Source organism: Protomyctophum bolini, assembly GCF_963924005.1.
Source record: "Protomyctophum bolini genome assembly, chromosome: 2".
Taxonomy (NCBI): Eukaryota; Metazoa; Chordata; class Actinopteri; order Myctophiformes; family Myctophidae; genus Protomyctophum; species Protomyctophum bolini.
The window spans coordinates 22,770,114-22,790,202 of NC_137863.1; the positions used below are offsets into that span (position 1 = coordinate 22,770,114).

Genomic DNA, 20,089 nt, shown 5'->3' on the forward strand with positions numbered 1-20,089 from the left:
TTTACCTTTAAGATAGACCTGGCTACAGTCTACAGCCAACCAGGTGGGTTTACCTTTAAGATAGACCTGGCTACAGTCTACAGCCAACCAGGCGGGTTTACCTTTAAGATAGACCTGGCTACAGTCTACCAACCAGGTGGGTTTGAACTTCAACATACAAGAGGTTGATTCAAGCAGTGGCAACGAGACCGAAACATGTTGGTAGCTTGTAGATTGGCTATATTTTCAGCATGCAACCAAGTGTAAAAAATGAAGAGGCCCACCAAAATACATCTTTGTCAACAACATCAATTGTAGATTTAAAACTGGACTAAACCTTTATTTTGGATGAGTAAAATATGATTAATTACATTTTAAGACTATGCCTAAACTAAATCAACACGATGATGATGATATTAATGATGCTGATTGTGTATATTTTCAGATCACAGGTTCTACCAGCGCTGGGCGCCTCTTAGTGACCCTGCAGACACCAGGTCAGGGGTCAAAGGTTACGTGAAGGCCAACCTCAGTGTGCTCATGAAGGGAGACGCACTGAGCGTGCCCAGTCTACCACCGGCCTCCTCGTCAGCCAATCAGGACATAGAGAAGTCAGTATGCCACCGCCCACCTGGAACCTCTACACTTTGGTAGAGGTTTCAGTTGCTATAGTTACCATGCCGTGACAACATGCCAACTCCACATTTGACAGTAAATATTGCCCAGTTCTTGCATTGATTAGAAATTGATAATCAAAATAACAACTTCCTCACTGACTATATTGCACATGTTTTCCGCTTCACCTCTCAATGAATGAATGAACCATTGTAAATGCTTTGAGTGCTTGGAAAAGAGCTATACAAATGCCGTGTGAGTGTGTGTGTGTGTGTGTGTGTGTGTGTGTGTGTGTGTGTGTGTGCGTGTGCGTGTGCATGTTCGTAGTATATTATTCTGATGCCAATACTTTTGTACTTTTACTCATGTTCTACTTAACAGTATTTTTTATACAAGCCTTCTACTGTACTTGTAACAGAGTATTTTCTTTGGATGTCCTCCTCCAGGAACCTGCTCCTTCCAAAAGGCATGCCAGTGGAGAGGCCGTGGGCTCGGTTCAGGGTTCGAGTGTACCGGGCAGAGGGACTGCCCACCATGGGGGCGGGACTTATGGCCAGTCTGTCCAAAGTGATGGACAGGACAGTATTCATAGACCCCTATGTGCACGTCTCCTTCTCTGGACAACAGGTACACACGCACGCACGCACGCACGCACGCACGCACGCACGCACGCACGCACGCATGCACGCACAAGAGAAGATTTGTAACTATGTATGAAATTTACTGGAGACTATAATTACACAGATGTACAGTACCCGTACACCGTTCCTCACTCCTGACGTACTGTACGCTAAAACCCTGTCTACATCATGTCAAGTGTACATAACACGTAAGTTATGATGTCATACGGAGTGTTATTGTCATATGTTTTGTATTGTAGGCGTTGCCATGACACTTTCAGGTGGTAATGGGAAGTATACCTGCCCCTGTTTATCTACTGGGCTGGACGAAAGACTGGACACACACACACACACACACACACACACACACACACACACACACACACACACACACACACACACACACACACACACACACAGACACACAGACAAAACACAGGGTTGAGTTGCTTGGGGATGTAGCGATCTCACTCACTCACTCACTGGGCAGGGCTGGAAAGATTAACAGTCAATGTGTATTCATTCTGAAACTGACAGCATTGGTTTCATGAACTGTATTTGTGTGACAGAAAGTGTGCATGCGTGCGTGCGTACCATGGAAAGCTCTCAAACCTATAAAGAACAGATCTACTACTTTGTAAGTAAGTGTAGCCATAGCTGTGTGATTCAATGTCTATTGACATTGTACACTGTACATTGTCACTGTACAGTACATGAAACATACGTCTTTCCGTCCGTCTGGACATACATATCCGAGAACCGTCCATCCGTCCGAATTCAAACTTGTTGTCCTGCCTTTGTTTGAGTTTCCTGCACTTGGGTCCTAACCTTAGAGTATATATACTCTAAGGTCCTAACACCTGCAAACCGTGACGGATAGGCGTTGTCCAGAACCGCCCATCTGACCGATACGGCCATATAAAGGCATGAGATCTGGTTGTCCAGACTAGAGCCAAAGACCCGACTCCTATGACCATATACGCTCTATTAGAAGACAGACATTCATTGTAAATTTTGTGTACATAACTATCATGAACATGTTGATGTCCTCACAAGTGTGTGTGTGTGTGTGTGTGTGTGTGTGTGTGTGTGTGTGTGTGTGTGTGTGTGTGTGTGTGTGTGTGTGTGTGTGTGTGTGTGTGTGTGTGTGTGTGTGTGTGTGTGTGTGTGTGTGTGTGCGTGCGTGCGTGCGTGCGTGTGTGTGATCAGGGGGAGACATCGGTGGCCAACTCCACCAACACCCCGGTGTGGAACGAGCAGATCTCCTTCATAGAGCCCTTCCCGCCTCTGGCTCGACGAATCAGACTGCAGATCCGAGATGACGCCCACCTTGGAGACGTCGCCGTGGCGACGCACTTCCTGGACCTGCAGCAGATCTCCGACCCCACCAGGAATGGTACGTCCCACAGGTCAAAGGTCGTGACTAGTGTTGAGATGTTTCTAGATTATAAAACATCGACTTCATCGGGTTAATGCATGACCTCTGTCTGTCTGTCTGTCTGTCTGTCTGTCTGTCTGTCTGTCTGTCTGTCTGTCTGTCTGTCTGTCTGTCTGTCTTTTTATCCAGGTTTTAATCCGACTTTTGGACCTTGTTGGGTCAATCTCTACGGTTCACCAAAGAACTCCACACTAGGAGACGTACATCAGGTTAACAAACTACTCCTAACTACTAATATTACTAAACTATAACCACCTCTACAACTCTTTAATCAACACCTCTCCTCTCCTCCTCAGGCTCTGAATGAGGGACTAGGGGATGGAATCTTCTATCGTGGTCGAATCCTATTGGCTCTCAGTGTGGAGGTTTACTCCTCCCCCTCTGCCGTCTCAGCAGAGTCAAGCTCCGCCCCTCTGGCCAAGGTTGGTTGAAACATTTTGACATTAACCCTTTTTATAAATTTTTCTTTTGTTCTCTAGACTATGAGATACAAAAACATTTTGTCCATTCAATTTACACAAACAGTCGTTCGCTCAAAACACCCCTGGACGACACTCCACACGTCCTAGACTCTTCTCCCTTCCCTAAAACACCCTGGACAATGCTACACACGTCCTAGACTCTTCTCCCTTCCCTAAAACACCCTGGACAATGCTCCACACGTACTATAGACTCTTCTCCATTCCCTAAAACACCCTGGACAATGCTACACACGTCCTAGACTCTTCTCCATTCCCTAAAACACCCTGGACAATGCTCCACACGTACTATAGACTCTTCTCCCTTCCCTAAAACACCCTGGACAATGCTCCACACGTACTATAGACTCTTCTCCCTTCCCTAAAACACCCTGGACAATGCTACACACGTCCTAGACTCTTCTCCATTCCCTAAAACACCCTGGACAATGCTCCACACGTACTATAGACTCTTCTCCCTTCCCTAAAACACCCTGGACAACGTGCTACACGTCCTAGACTGCGATCACATGTTGGGGGGGGTTAGGGTTACGTACATTAATGCCACCGGGGACCTCAACATGCTTGTCAGGAAAGCAAGCTCCATTGTGAGGACTACCCTGGACAGGTGGGGGAGGTGATAAATGTGCGTGTAGCTGAGGAAGCTTGATGCTATTACGGACAACCACTCTAATCCACTTCACCTGGAGATTGTGGTTCAGCAACAGGGGGAAATTCTCCCCCTGGGACAACCAATAGACTGAGACTGTCACCCGTAAAGGTCTTGTGGTGTGCTGCAGGTTAAAGGGGCTCTGGGGAAGTTTGGCTTGAAGGGCAAGAGGAGCAGCAAGGCAAAGCAACAGGACAAACAGGAAGGTCAGTCTACACACTGTTACTGTTATAGTCCATATTCCACTGTACTGTACTGTACTGTACTGTACTGTACTGTACTGTACTGTACTGTACTGTACTGTACTGTACTGTACTGTAACACCCCAAATCATAATATATACCGTTGTGTGTGTGTTAGGCTGCGCAACAGTGACACTTGGTTGTGAAAACCAACCAAACTTTATTTTGTGCTCACACAGACAGACAGACAGACTTACTGACTGTCTATAGGAGTGGTTGCACCACTCAAAAATGTAAAAAACTCATTGTATTTGTACACAGACTGACCCACGTATGGACAGCCAGCCTCCTACAGATGCCCCTTCATAATAATTTTGTCTTCATGAAAATAATGTGTTTTTGATATGAATCACGTGCTTTTGTTTATGTGTGGTTGCCACGGCAGCGTCTCAGGCCACCAGCAGTGCTGTAGAGGAAGAAGACGTAAGTCCTGAGGTACCAGAGTCTGTTACCGTGGAGACAGAGGAGATACACCCCCTTCCTGAGGTGAGAACATCAGCATCATCTTCATCATCAACATCAGCATCATCATCATCATCCCTCATTCCCCTCATTACAAAATTGCCCTCTGTGCCCTTGATCTGGTCTATGTTCTATGTTTTAGAACAGTGTGTTTCACACAGTGTTCATTTTCATTTAGATTAGTCATAGTCTTTTGAATACATTTTCATTTGGTTGTAGTCATCTGAAAGGTTTTCACTGTAATCTAGTTTTAGTCAACTTTGTCGACACAAATGTATTTTGGCAGGCCTTGATGATATTTACATACATTTTGATCTGGTCTACAGTATATCATGTTTAAGAAGACAGTGTGTTTCATGTCTTCCAGTAGCCTACATCAGGTTTAAGAACACATTGTGTTTCATGTCTTCCAGTAGCCTACTTCATGTTTAAGAAGACAGTGTGTTCCATGTCTTCCAGTAGCCTACTTCATGTTTAAGAAGACAGTGTGTTTCATGTCTTCCAGTAGCCTACTTCAGGTTTAAGAAGACAGTGTGTTTCATGTCTTCCAGTAGCCTACATCATGTTTAAGAAGACATTGTGTTTCATGTCTTCCAGTAGCCTACATCATGTTTAAGAAGACAGTGTGTTTCATGTCTTCCAGTAGCCTACATCATGTTTAAGAAGACAGTGTGTTTCATGTCTTCCAGTAGCCTACTTCATGTTTAAGAAGACAGTGTGTTTCATGTCTTCCAGTAGCCTACATCATGTTTAAGAAGACAGTGTGTTTCATGTCTTCCAGTAGCCTACATCATGTTTAAGAACACATTGTGTTTCATGTCTTCCAGTAGCCTACATCATGTTTAAGAAGACAGTGTGTTTCATGTCTTCCAGTAGCCTACATCATGTTTAAGAAGACATTGTGTTTCATGTCTTCCAGTAGCCTACATCAGGTTTAAGAAGACATTGTGTTTCATGTCTTCCAGTAGCCTACATCATGTTTAAGAAGACATTGTGTTTCATGTCTTCCAGTAGCCTACATCATGTTTAAGAAGACAGTGTGTTTCATGTCTTCCAGTAGCCTACTTCATGTTTAAGAAGACAGTGTGTTTCATGTCTTCCAGGGCTTTGTGGGACAGAAGGAGGAGTTTCTGCTGTTTGCCTCTTTGTTTGAGGTCACCATGTTGGACCCCTCTGTAGGGTCACGACCTCTCACCTTTGAACTCTCCATAGGTAGGCAGTCCAGTGTCAAACCAGTCTAATCCAGTTTAAGCTTGAATACCCCTATCTACAGTGTTTTATTCTATATTCTTTGACTACTTGCCACTAGTTGATGGGTGTCTGAACTGTTGTCTCTCTCTCCCAGGGAATTATGGGAAAGCAGTGGAGGTCGGGAGTAAGAAGAGTAAGAGGGAGGTGAGCAGGAGCAGAGAGGAGCTGAGGAGGAGCAGAGAGGAGCTGAACGAGGAGGCGCAGGGCTTGCTGGACTCAGAGGACGAGCTGGAGAGAGAGGAGGTGATCAACCCTGAGCCAGAAAACAGATCCATCTCCACCCCTATGAGACCCCAGCCTACTGAATATGACAGGTGACTAACTCCTCTATGAGACCCCAGTCTACTGAATATGACAGGTAACTAACTCCTCTATGAGACCCCAGCCTACTGAATATGACAGGTGACTAACTCCTCTATGAGACCCCAGTCTACTGAATATGACAGGTGACTAACTCCTCTATGACACCACAGTCTACTGAATATGACAGGTAACTAACTCCTCTATGAGATCACAGCATACTGAATATGACAGGTGACTAACTCCTCTATGAGACCCCAGCCTACTGAATATAACAGGTGACTAACTCCTCTATGAGATCATAGCATACTGAATATGACAGGTAACTAACTCCTCTATGAGACCCCAGTCTACTGAATATGACAGGTTACTAACTCCTCTATGAGATCATAGCATACTGAATATGACAGGTAACTAACTCCTCTATGAGACCCCAGCCTACTGAATATGACAGGTGACTAACTCCTCTATGAGATCATAGCATACTGAATATGACAGGTAACTAACTCCTCTATGAGATCACAGCATACTGAATATGACAGGTAACTAACTCCTCTATGAGACCCCAGCCTACTGAATATGACAGGTAACTAACTCCTCTATGAGACCCCAGCCTACTGAATATGACAGGTAACTAACTCCTCTATGACACCACAGTCTACTGATTAGGACCGGTAACTAACTCCTCTATGATCACAGCCTACTGCATATGACAGGTAAGGTAACTAACTCTATGACACCACAGTCTACTGAATATGACCAGTAACTAACTCCTCTATGACACCACAGTCTACTGAATATGACAGGTAACTAACTCCTCTATGACACCACAGTCTACTGAATATGACAGGTAACTAACTCCTCTATTACACCACAGCCTACTGAATATGACAGGTTACTAACTCCTCTATGACACCACAGTCTACTGAATATGACAGTTGCATGTTGAAAAATGACTTGTCTTTCAGTTCTACTGGATCTCTTCTCCACCAGAACCTCTCTAACATATTATTCTATTTTTTATTTGTTGACGGAATTGTCAATAAATGTAATCATCATAGCATAGTTTTTATTTAGTTATTTTTTAGTATTCGTCAGTGGAAAAAAGGTAGTCTACGAACATTTTTTTCTCATAGTTTCAATCGACGAAATCAACACCGTTGACTACTAAGTAGATCGGAGAGGCTTATTGTCTGTATCAGCCAGAGCACGGGAGTCTCTCCCCGTTACAATGCGCTAGAACAGACCTCTGGGAGATTGGACTGCTGAGGTGGAGTGCAACAGCAACACCTACCATCAGCTCCCAGTACTTACCGGACGCTGCACCCAGGCCGTGCTACTCATACATTGAGGCATTTGCAGGTCGGGATACCAATTTCATCCAATCAGGAGAGAGAACTCATACATTTTATTAAACAACCAGAGAGATGTTTTGTTTTTATAATATATAAGTCTGTTTTGATCAAAAATATGAGTCTGTCTGTCTGTCTGTAGGTCTTTCAGCTGTCTCCCTCTCCAGCCTCCTGCAGTGAGACAGAAGCCCTGTCTGTTTGTGTGGAGTCAGTTTGAGGACGACAGCTTCCGTTACTTCCAGTCCAACTGGCTTCACAAGATGGCCGACAGGCTGGTAAGACAGACACTGGTCCAGTGTCAATTTAGTCGTCTTTATTTGAATTAAATCCAAAAGACTTAAAGAAAATAATTAAATGATCTTTGTCAGGTGACTAAGACATGACTAAAAGTTATACATTGCAGTACCATTTCATTTTCACATCAATATTCACATCAATGATAAAACAAAACAAAAGACAAACCTTCCCATATCGTGTGATAGACCACACGTTTAAAAGCAGTTGCAGACATTTGTGTGTAGGTTGCAATCAAAACAATTGTACTACTGTCTGGTTAACGTCTGGTTGGATTACTGTATAACCCTTAGCTAAAGCCTTTTTATCTCTCTCTCTTTTCTTTTCTCTCTCTTTTCTGTCTCCCCTCTCCTCCCTCTACCACCCCCTCTGTCTGTCTCCCCTCTCCTCTCCTCCCCCTACCACCCCCTCTGTCTGTCTCCCCTCTCCTCTCCTCCCTCTACCACCCCCTCTGCTCCTCTGTCTCCCCTCTCCTCCCCCTACCACCCCCTCTGTCTGTCTCCCCTCTCCTCTCCTCCCCCTACCACCCCCTCTGTCTCCCCTCTCCTCTCCTCTCCTCCCCCTACCACCCCCTCTCCTCTGTAGGACTCAGGCTTGGAGGAGGTGGACAGCATGCTGCGGAGGCCGAGGAGCAGAGTGAAAGAGAGACTGGTGGAGGTGTTGCTAGAGCTCATTGTTTCCTGCAAGTAAGACATACTGTCAACCTGTCACAATAATGAAATGGACACAACCTCCATTATATCACTAGTAGGACGGACGGGTAGCGATTTTATGGATTTGGACTCCGTCTCCCATTCTGCATATCTCTTCCACTCCCCGTTTACGTTCCGTAAAGAAAAGAGGTCAAATGTTTAGATGAAAATAAATTCAAGTGTTAACTGAAGCGCAGACTGTACATTAGATAGAAGAAATACTGAAACCTATTGGTTTAAATTAGTTGTGTGTGTGTGTGTGTGTGTGTGTGTGTGTGTGTGTGTGTGTGTGTGTGTGTGTGTGTGTGTGTGTGTGTGTGTGTGTGCATGTGCAGACAGTTTAGTGTGCTTTCAGACAGGAAGGTGGTGTCCAAACCAAACACCCTGGATAAATGCAGGAAGGACTTCATCAAGAAGAACATTGTAAGTACAATACACTGTTCATGCAGTATATCAAACCTTGTATTTCCAAAACCATTCCTTTTTCATTATTATTATTAAAAACAAATAACATTTTAAAATAGGAACAATAGCCAAGCTTGTAGATTGTCTATTTTCACTAATTTGTTAGACACTCTTGTACAATGAAGCAGGGCATTAATTTATAGAAAAATATGAAAAGTTAAGATACCAGATTTCTGGCAACAAGTCAACAACAAGAGACACAAGTAATAGGTATTTCTGTTTAAACTCCATCTTGTCAGCTCTGTACAGTATGTACTTGTCAGTGTAATGCAACAATTTGCGTGTGTGTGTGTGTGTGTGTGTGTGTGTGTGTGTGTGTGTGTGTGTGTGTGTGTGTGTGTGTGTGTGTGTGTGTGTGTGTGTGTGTGTGTGTGTGTGTGTGTGTGTGTGTGTGTGTGTGTGTGTGTGTGTGTGTGTGTGCGTGCGTGCGTGCGTGCGTGCGTACGTGCATGCGTGCGCGCGTGCGTGTCTGTCCAGGTGATGGTAGCCAGACAGGCAGTGAGGGCTAAGAGGCGTGTCACCAGACGGACAGCAAAGCAACGTTTGGCCGATGCCAGGAAGATCCTCAAGAAGCTCCGCCTACTTGCTAATGAGGTCAGGATTTATTCTAACATCGTCATCATCATCATTATCATCTCTGTTTCTTAACATAGGGTCTGGGGAACACCGTCCAAATATCCATTTGGTTCCATTTGTATACTCTCAGAGTTACAGACCTGTAAGGGTCCATTTGGTTCCATTTGTATACTCTCAGAGTTACAGACCTGTAAGGGTCCATTTGGTTCCATTTGCATGCTGTCAGAGTTATAGACCTGTAAGGGTCCGTTTGGAACGCTGGTATTCCTCTGACCTAACAATGAGAATCTACAATCATCATATCATCAGGATTGTCATGATCATGACATGTTGTCATACAGATACAGACAAATGTCATACAAATACTTTATTCATTATTATGAATTGTGGTTTTGGCATTGATCATTGGAAAATAGATAAATAAAAAATTGTACAAAAGTTTCAGAGTGCAGATATTATGACAAATTAGGTTATTTTCGAGGGCCTATGCCCAGCTTTGTGTGTTTGTGTGTACGCATAGCGATGATTTGATTGGCTGAGCAAATTATTGAGGATAAAAAGTGAGGACACAAAATTGAAGACGGAAAAGTGAGGACGCAAATTGTGATTGGTCAGAATGAGATGATGTATGATGATGTATGATTATAAGGGCGCCCCTCACTTCACATGGGTGTGATTGTTTTATATTCAAAGAAATGACTGACATATTTAATAATAAAAACATCAACAAGCTCGCATTGTAGATTGGCTATTTCCACTGTTGAAAACGTGGAAACGATTATTACGAATTATGTAATAATCATGAATTTAAAAAGAATATGTAATAATGGATAATAAATAATAATGGTGTCACCAACAGCCTCAGAGTACCATCCCTGATGTTTTTCTATGGCTAATGAGCGGAGCAAAACGATTGGCTTACATCAGGATCCCCGCCCACTCCATCCTATTCTCATTGGTCGAGGAGCAGAGGGGGCGGGACTGTGGGAAAGTCACTACCCTCTACATGAAGGTAACACACACACACACACACACACACACACACACACAGATCGGCTATTTTCAGCATTCAACCATGTGTAAAATCACGGTGCCATGAAGGCCCGCCAAAATATACTATTATACCTAAAACTGAATCCTTTTTTGTTCCAAAGACTAAACTAAATCAAAATGTGCTGTCCAAAATCATGACTAGAGTGTGACAATGAATGGTCAAGTGGAATGTGATTGTGTGTTGCAGTCCCCAGGAGGACCCGTAGGGCAGATCTTCGCCAAGCTGGAGGTGTATCTGTGGTTGGGTCTGACCAAGTACAGCAAGGAGGCGGTCACCTCCCTGCCAGAGGACTTCCTGCCCCTCTACGAGGAAGAGGATGAGGAGGGGGCCAGAGCCCTGCAGGCCGCGGGGAGGAAGAAGACCCCCAACCACCTCTCCTGCCAGGGTGAGTTTCTAGAAGATCCCCAACCACCTCTCCTGCCAGGGTGAGTTTCTAGAAGACCCCCAACCACCTCTCCTGCCAGGGTGAGTTTCTAGAAGACCCCCAACCACCTCTCCTGCCAGAGTGAGTTTCTAGAAGACCCCCAACCACCTCTCCTGCCAGGGTGAGTTTCTAGAAGACCCCCAACCACCTCTCCTGCCAGGGTGAGTTTCTAGAAGACCCCCAACCACCTCTCCTGCCAGGGTGAGTTTCTAGAAGACCCCCTACCACCTCTCCTGCCAGGGTGAGTTTCTAGAAGACCCCCAACCACCTCTGACCATTCAGCTATGCCGCCCCAAATTAATATGGTTCTGCTTAACAAGCCAGTTTGCGTCCGGTTCCAAGAATCTAGTGGTAATTATGTACATGACAGTGAGATAGACAAAGAGAGAGTGCGAGAGAGAGAGAATCATTTATCTTTCCGTTCCCGCAAAATTATATAAAGAAAATGGCATAATAATTTAGACATTACGAGTGGTGATTATTTCATGATGCTATGATTAATCAGATTACAATTTTTAATGGTTTGACATCCCTATAGTTAAATGTCCTGTCCTGTGTGCAGACAGCCCTATAGTTAAATGTCCTGTCCTGTGTGCAGACAGCCCTATAGTTAAATGTACTGTCCTGTGTGCAGACAGCCCTATAGTTAAATGTACTGTCCTGTGTGCAGACAGTCCTATAGTTAAATGTACTGTCCTGTGTGCAGACAGCCCTATAGTTAAATGTACTGCCCTGTGTGCAGACAGCCCTATAGTTAAATGTACTGTCCTGTGTGCAGACAGCCCTATAGTTAAATGTACTGTCCTGTGTGCAGACAGCCCTATAGTTAAATGTCCTGTCCTGTGTGCAGACAGCCCTATAGTTAAATGTACTGTCCTGTGTGCAGACAGTCCTATAGTTAAATGTACTGTCCTGTGTGCAGACAGCCCTATAGTTAAATGTACTGTCCTGTGTGCAGACAGTCCTATAGTTAAATGTACTGTCCTGTGTGCAGACAGCCCTATAGTTAAATGTACTGCCCTGTGTGCAGACAGCCCTATAGTTAAATGTACTGTCCTGTGTGCAGACAGCCCTATAGTTAAATGTCCTGTCCTGTGTGCAGACAGCCCTATAGTTAAATGTACTGCCCTGTGTGCAGACAGCCCTATAGTTAAATGTACTGCCCTGTGTGCAGACAGCCCTATAGTTAAATGTACTGTCCTGTGTGCAGACAGCCCTATAGTTAAATGTACTGTCCTGTGTGCAGACAGCCCTATAGTTAAATGTACTGTCCTGTGTGCAGACAGTCCTATAGTTAAATGTACTGTCCTGTGTGCAGATAGCCCTATAGTTAAATGTACTGTCCTGTGTGCAGACAGTCCTATAGTTAAATGTACTGTCCTGTGTGTGCAGACAGCCCTATAGTTAAATGTACTGTCCTAGCCCTAGTTAAATGTATGTACTGTCCTGTGTGCAGACAGCAGATACTTCCAGCTCCGGTGTCATCTGTACCAGGGGCGGAGCCTCATGGCTGCTGATGACAACGGCCTGTCAGACCCTTTCGCCAAGGTGCTCTTCTCCACGCAGTGCCAGGTCACACGGGTACGAATGCTATCATGAGTGTTTTTAAGTGTATTCATGAGTTAACACTAACTGTAAATGAACCAAGTCTCTGTACGTCTGTACGTCTGTATCTGTACACTAAATGTTAATGTTACCCGCAGAATATGGGATGATGAGATTCAAGAGGTTAAACCTCATGTATAACGTTATTTTTAGTCTGTCCTATAATTGTAAACCGATATTCTCCCAAGTTGTCCTCGTGACATACTGTATCTCAGAGATTTACATATTTTCCGTACCGTAATATGACATAAATGTAAAGGTGCTAAAGGGCTACCTTGGATGAAAAAGTTGCTTAGAGGGGTGACCTGAGCTAAAGGAGTTTGAGAGCCTCTGATCTAAAATATGCTATTATGTGTTATGTTGTATATGTTATGTGTTATATTTTTTATAACTTATGAGTGTATAGTAACAAAGTACATTTATTTGAATATTGTAAGTAGATTCTTCGAGCTTCTGTACTTGAGTGTTTGTAAGTTTGGATACTTTGTTTGGATGGCTGTAACTCCCCTTCATTTCAAATGAAGGGGAGTTACAAATATAGCAATAGAAAAAGAAACAAAACTTTTTATATTACTTCTGCCTGACCATGCCTGTATTGTTCAGCCGGAGCTCATTCACATTTGTGTGCATCATTCGTGCATGAGACAATTTAGCCCGTTAGTAGTTGCTACTCCTTTAACACATTGACCACACGTCAGTATACTATACTGTACGTATATTTTACATCATTTGTATGTTTCTGTTGCTTAGGTGCTTAACGAGACACTGTCTCCGGCCTGGTGTGAGTGCTTGCTGTTTGACAGAATTCTACTGGAGGGGAAGAAGGAGGAGCTTAGAGAAGACCCGCCCCTTGTCATTGTCAGCATCTACGACTACGATAGCATGGTAACGTCCCATTGGCGTGGTAACAGCTGTATTGTTCTGACAGTCACTACATCTACGACTACGATAGCATGGTAACGTCCCATTGGCGTGGTACCAGCTGTATTGTTCTGACAGTCACTACATCTATAACTACGATAGCATGGTAACGTCCCATTAGCGTGGTAACACTACGATAGCATGGTAACATCCCATTAGCGTGGTAACACTACGATAGCATGGTAACATCCCATTAGTGTGGTAACACTACGATAGCATGGTAACGTCCCATTAGCGTGGTAACACTACGATAGCATGGTAACATCCCATTAGCGTGGTAACACTACGATAGCATGGTAACATCCCATTAGTGTGGTAACACTACGATAGCATGGTAACGTCCCATTAGCGTGGTAACACTACGATAGCATGGTAACGTCCCATTGGCGTGGTACCAGCTGTATTGTTCTGACAGTCACTACATCTATAACTACGATAGCATGGTAACGTCCCATTAGCGTGGTAACACTGCGATAGCATGGTAACATCCCATTAGCGTGGTAACACTACGATAGCATGGTAACATCCCATTAGTGTGGTAACACTACGATAGCATGGTAACGTCCCATTAGCGTGGTAACACTACGATAGCATGGTAACATCCCATTAGCGTGGTACCAGCTGTATTGTTCTGCCAGTCACTACACTGCAGAGGTCCATTATGTCACCCTACTTGTGCCGCTGTACCCGTAACACCGGAGAGGATGAAATGTTCCTCCGTCACATTTTGATTGGGCCCCGTTTACTAGAGAAAACGGCAAAATAAAATATCAGATGTGCTTTCCGTTTAGCAATGGCGTTATCTGGGGTTGAAAACGTAACAAAGTGAAAAACTCCTCTGGAAGTTTTTTTCTTTCTTTTTATTATAAAAATTAGCCGATCTACACATACAGGTATGTCTTTAGGGGGTCCCTGGCACAAAATATCTTCATTATGGAGGTCCACGGTGAAATCATAATAATGTGGGGGTCCTTGACTTGAAAATCTTTGAGATGTATATAGACCACTCTATAACTGTGTGTGTGTGTGTGTGTGTGTGTGTGTGTGTGTGTGTGTGTGTGTGTGTGTGTGTGTGTGTGTGTGTGTGTGTGTGTGTGTGTGTGTGTGTGTGTGTGTGTGTGTGTGTGCGCGTGCGTGCAGGGTAGTCCAGAGCCTCTTGGCAGAGCGTTTTGTGAACCAGAGTTTAAGTTTGTGGAGGAACTCTACCAGAAGCCCCGCCTACGCTTCTATGACATCAGCAGAGGGAAGTCCGCAGCAGGCGAGCTATTGGCTGCCTTCGAACTGATAGAGCTGGACTACTCTGGATTCGGAGAGGTGATTGGTCGATCAGTGTGTCTGAGTGATATAGAGCATCGCAATCCCGCCCCCTTTCATGGCCCGGAAGATAATTTCCCATAATTATTTTTCCCATAGACGTTTCAGAATGTATTTATTTAAATACCTTTAAGCCTCAGACAAAGCCAACAAATCATGGAAATAAACACAGTATCTTGGGCCGAACACATAATTAGAAAGAAGGAAACTCTTCGTTCGGCCCAATTCATTTTTGTTTATTGCCATTATTTGTCAGGAGCTGAGTTGTCTTTGTCTGAGGCTTAAAGGTCTTTAGATAAATACTTTCTGAAACATCTATGGGATAAATTTATGGGAAAATCTCTTCCGTGCCATGAAAGGGGGCGGGACTGTGACGCTATAGGCCCTATAGTATATAGGGCATAGCAGTTGGCGTGGTTCCACTGAAAAATTGGCCATTCATATTTCCCATCGAGATTTACAAAATATTTAAGCCTATATCAATTATTATGGTAAACCTAGAATCAAGCTATCCAGGATCCTGGTGAATCATCATGACCTTTCAGAAAAGGTTGAGAGCCTCATATATTAGCCTGGAATCACTTAATCACGCAGCCTGATGCACAGTGATGCAGGGTCCTATTTGACTCGTATTTACAAGTCAGGAAGTGAGTTTTACATTGGGCAACACTGGTACATTTGTACATAGGCATGTAACGGTGTGTGTGTGTGTGTGTGTGTGTGTGTGTGTGTGTGTGTGTGCGTGTGTGTGTGTGTGTGTGTGTGTGTGTGTGTGTGTGTGTGTGCGTGTGTGTGTGTGTGCAGCCCAATGTTCCCAGCAGTGTAGATCCGGCGGTACCAGACTACCTGACAGATCCTGGATGTTACATCATCCCTGATGGAGTCCGACCCGTTCTGAAGACATTCAGGATAGAGGTGCACGCACACACGCAGTCACGCACGCACGCACGCACGCACGCATGCACGCACACACACACACACACACACACACACACACACACACACACACACACACACACACACACAGACACACACTCTTTCATTTTGACCTAATGTTTTGAATTTCAGTTTTATTAGTTTTCATGTTAGTTTTAGGTTTTGTTTTATTGTAAGTATCGTGAGATGAGATTGAGAACAAATATTGACATAGAAAAATACTTTAATTAGTTTTTAGCCTACTTGACTAATAACGTTGACACACACTCACAAGTTCATGTGCTATGCTCTAAACTGTGCATGTGTGTGTGCATGCGCGTGTGTGCGCGTGGGTGCTTGTGTGTGCGTGTGTGTGTGTGTGTGTGTGTGTGTGTGTGTGTGTGTGTGTGTGTGTGTGTGTGTGTGCGTGTGCGTGTGCGTGTGCGTGTGTGTGTGTAGGTGTTGTTCTGGGGTGTCAGGGACCTGCGGAGGGTCCAGTTGTTTGAGGTAGAGCGCCCCCAGGTGCGCATAGAGTGTGGTGGCAGCCATCTGGAGTCTGAAGAGATCCTCAGCTGTAAAACACACCCCAACTTCAAAGAGATGGTCAAATGCTTTGATGTGGTGAGTACATGAAACCGAAAAAACTTCAATTTTGAATAGCATGAATACTGTTCCAATTCCAGTTTGTCTGCGTATTTTTGTTTGTTTGTTTGTTCTTCACTTCCAATTTCACATGGGTCTATATTACGTATAATATACTAACGTGTTGTCGTGTACCTCATGACCTATAACAAGTTTTACAGACTCAAAGTGCATAGCACTCACTCTGCCTGTATGCCTTCCTCAATCCTGCCACCTTGTGCCTGATTTATGCTAGCAATATAAGACCATGCAGACATGCAGACATTGTCATGGTCTACAGACCATGTCTCCCTATCAGCCACTCCCACTTTCCATTCCACTCTGCAGTCCCATTCACTCACCTGTCTCCAACTCCCTCATCAGCCCACCTGTGAACACTTTGCCATTAACCTGCCTCCTATAAATACTGGACTCATTGCACACACAAACTGTGAGAACATAAACCATTGTCCGGTGTTCAACTTCAACCTTGATGTTCCCTGATGTTTCCTGTGATTCTCCTGTACCTGGAAGTTCTTGTTCTGTAAGGTTTTTGCATTTTTTTGGACTTTGGCTTCCCTGAGTTTGCGTGTGTTGTAAGCTAAGCTGCTTTCTGCAGTAAATAATCATTTAATTTGAACATTCATGCTCTCTGCCTCTGCATTCGCGGGTTCAGTCCTTCTGCCACTGACAGACATATTGGTCACCCACTCGCTCTCATGTATTTGTTACTTAGGTTTGTTTCAATTGTTTTCTTTACCACAATGTTTCGTTGTAATTTAGATGCCATGTTATTTAAACAGATACTAGATTCATTGCTAGGACTGGTATGATGGTATCGTATAGTTTCAATGAACAAGTTGTTATTTCAATGTTATATTCTTTAGACTGGTGGTTCTTGGTTTACCTGGGCTCCTGGTTTTGTGAGCCACTGCATTTACCTGGTTCTGGATCAGAGCATCTGATCAATGCTTATTGTAGGTCTGGATCAGAGCATCTGATCAATGCTTATTGTAGGTCTGGATCAGAGCATCTGATCAATGCGTACATTGTAATTGCAATATAAACTCTAAACCCTAATCGCAACCTTTAACCTTTAAAACCCACATGGAGTGCATATGCTGCTGCTTTCCTTTGTCACGCAAAACTAGAAATGCAGTATAATTCCAGTCAGTTAAAGTGTATTAGTCATGATGATCACATGGCCTGTTTTGTCCTCCACTCAGGAGCTTCCAGAGCAGGTGCACCTGCACCCTCCTCTGACGGTGTTCGTGGTGGAGCAGAGAGCGTTCGGTCGCATGGCGCTGGTGGGAACACACCTAGTGCCCAGTCTGATGGCCTATGCCCCGCCCACGCTGGGGGAGTGGCTAGAGGAGGAGGAGGAGGAGCCTAAACCTACAGGTAAGGGGAGGGGCTAACTGAGACTGTTCGCCGGCATGTCCGGGCATGCAAATTGAAGTGAATGTGAACACAGATCATGACCAATGTGTTTGCTTCACACTCACAGACATTTTCTGTTCAATTTAATAAATTTTTATTATACCAAATCCTATGTAACTTTCCTGTTCTACCAAGGATTTGTCTGTTTGTCTGTCTGTCTGTCTGTCTGTCTGTCTGTCCAGTGCGACAAGGGAAGGTCAATCCATTGACAACAGTGAAGAGTATGGACCTGAAAGCGTTGTCAATCAAACAGAGCAAAATACCAAATATCAACCCCCTGAACCTGGTGTCTGTATGTAATCCTCTCCTCTCTTCTTGTGTATGGTGTCAAAGTCTTTTGAATAAAATGTCGTTTTGGTTATCTTTTAGTCATCTGATAGTTTTAAGCGACTAAATATCGTAAGATTTTAATTGTCTAAAATGTATTTAGGCAGGCCTGGATGTAAATGCCTGATTTTACACTTGGTTCCATGCTGGAAATAGACGATTTACAAGCTCACAATGTTTCGCAGTGCAACGTGTTATGAGCTTGTAGATCTGCTATTTTCAGAGCGCAACACCCAATCGCAACCAAGCATAAAATGACATATCTTTTAGTTCTACTGGATCTCTTCTCCACTAGTCCCTCCCTAACATCTGTGTATATTTTTTATTTGTTGACAAAATTGTCAGTTTAGTTTTAGCCATCATGGCTTAGTTTTTATTGTGTCACGGTTTGCACGTGTTAGGACCCAAATGCAGGAAACTCAAACAAAGGCAGGACAAGAAGATCACATAAACTTGACTTTACTTGGGAAATGACATAGGATAACAGAAGTACATACACTGAACATAAAACCTGACACTAACTTAAGATCCAGAACTGAACAAACACAAGGCAGAGTTTAAATAGTCACTGGAGCTCATCACCCAAACCTGGCTCAGCTAGTCCCCACAGGAGATGGCACTCAGGGCAATCAGAGTCAGAGGAGCAGGACTTGGGAGAGACAGAGAAAAATCATGGACAAACGGAGGGGCTCAGGACGTGACCATGACATATTGAGTTTTTGTTTAGTTTTCGTCACTGAATAAAGGTAGTCGATGAACATTTTTCGTCATAGTTTAAGTCGATAAATATGTATATAGGATGAAAACATTGCTATGGGATACTGATGATATGCAAATGACATGCTAATTAAACATTGCCTTAGGCTCCTCTAAAAATGCTGTCCAAAAAGGGGGAGGTGCTAGAGGAGGAGACACCAGAAGAGGAGGAACTTGATTGGTGGTCCAAGTACTACGCGTCACTGGAAGAGCTGGAGAGAGAGAGACAGGTGAGACACGTTCATCATTAAACCAATCGATCGATTGATCGATCAATTAATACATCGTTAAATCAATTAGTTTCAAGATGTAAGTTATTCACAATCTTTCAGTGGTGTGATTATCTTTTTCATCTTTCCCTGAGATGTAGCGGAGGTGAAAGTATTAAAAACAAATAAAAAACAAAAAACAAGTAAAGTAAATGGTGCATATATATCGCTTTTATCCAAAGCGCTTTACATAGATTGTGCATTACATTCACACACTGATGGCAGAGGAAACCATGCAAGGCACCAACCTTATTAGGGGTTCAGTGTCTTGCTCAAGGACACTTCCGAGTTCCGACACTAACTCTGGGGGAGCCAGATGGGGATCGAACTGGGGACCTCGTGGCTCCTATCCGGCCACTCCACCCCTGAGCCACTGCTACAACATTGTTTTTATGTACAGCACTTGATCTAAATGTACTTAGTTACTTAACACCAATGCCATCTTTCATGAGCATAAGGACTATGCTGTCTGTCTGTCTGTCTGTCTGTCTGTCTGTCTGTCTGTCTGTCTGTCTGTCTGTCTGTCTGTCTGTCTGTCTGTCTCAGGCAGCTCTGGAGAAGGAGCTAGAGGAACAGGCAGAACCAGGTACAACAGTCTTCATCAGTTTTGACAGCAAATTTAGATTTTGTTTAGTCATAGTCTTTGGAAAAGTTGAAAAAGTTTTAGTTTAAGTCTAGTTTAAGTCAAGTTTAATCTAGCGGTCCGGGCACCTAGGCTCCCTTGCAGCCTGACAGCGTGTCAGGCTACAATTCGAGTCCCGATCCCGATGGCCTTTGCTGCGTGCCCCCCACGCCTCTCTCTCCCCATTTAGTATACTGTACTATCAATAAAAGCATAACAAGTCAAAAAATATATATTAAAAAAGAAAACACGCCGTTTTCTGTATTTCTCCAGAGGGGGGCGCTCTGAACATGGCATCTATAGAGGAAGAGGAGGAGGTGGTCATAGAGATAGAACCCCCCATACCAAAGAGGAAGAAGATCGCCACGCTACAGGTCAGAGGTCAAACTATACCGTCAAAACCACAC

The 20,089-nt window shown here is 43.9% G+C and overlaps 1 protein-coding gene across 1 annotated transcript in view; it reads left to right on the forward strand.

Annotated features, from left to right (window-relative positions):
* fer1l4 (fer-1 like family member 4) overlaps positions 1-20,089 on the forward strand; it is a gene marked incomplete at its 5' end in the record, with an annotated part of 47,348 nt that overhangs the window by 9,156 nt on the left and 18,103 nt on the right. Inside the window, 25 exons of the mRNA XM_080787506.1 lie at positions 425-590; positions 1,041-1,221; positions 2,424-2,610; positions 2,782-2,861; positions 2,949-3,074; positions 3,911-3,986; positions 4,408-4,508; positions 5,588-5,696; positions 5,830-6,049; positions 7,530-7,662; positions 8,267-8,367; positions 8,709-8,796; positions 9,316-9,432; positions 10,274-10,426; positions 10,655-10,853; positions 12,349-12,473; positions 13,248-13,382; positions 14,559-14,732; positions 15,537-15,647; positions 16,107-16,268; positions 17,495-17,669; positions 17,891-18,000; positions 18,899-19,021; positions 19,607-19,646; positions 19,956-20,056. Of these exons, the coding sequence (XP_080643632.1) occupies positions 425-590; positions 1,041-1,221; positions 2,424-2,610; positions 2,782-2,861; positions 2,949-3,074; positions 3,911-3,986; positions 4,408-4,508; positions 5,588-5,696; positions 5,830-6,049; positions 7,530-7,662; positions 8,267-8,367; positions 8,709-8,796; positions 9,316-9,432; positions 10,274-10,426; positions 10,655-10,853; positions 12,349-12,473; positions 13,248-13,382; positions 14,559-14,732; positions 15,537-15,647; positions 16,107-16,268; positions 17,495-17,669; positions 17,891-18,000; positions 18,899-19,021; positions 19,607-19,646; positions 19,956-20,056 (3,293 nt within the window). The remainder of the gene's footprint in view (positions 1-424; positions 591-1,040; positions 1,222-2,423; positions 2,611-2,781; positions 2,862-2,948; positions 3,075-3,910; positions 3,987-4,407; positions 4,509-5,587; positions 5,697-5,829; positions 6,050-7,529; positions 7,663-8,266; positions 8,368-8,708; positions 8,797-9,315; positions 9,433-10,273; positions 10,427-10,654; positions 10,854-12,348; positions 12,474-13,247; positions 13,383-14,558; positions 14,733-15,536; positions 15,648-16,106; positions 16,269-17,494; positions 17,670-17,890; positions 18,001-18,898; positions 19,022-19,606; positions 19,647-19,955; positions 20,057-20,089) is intronic.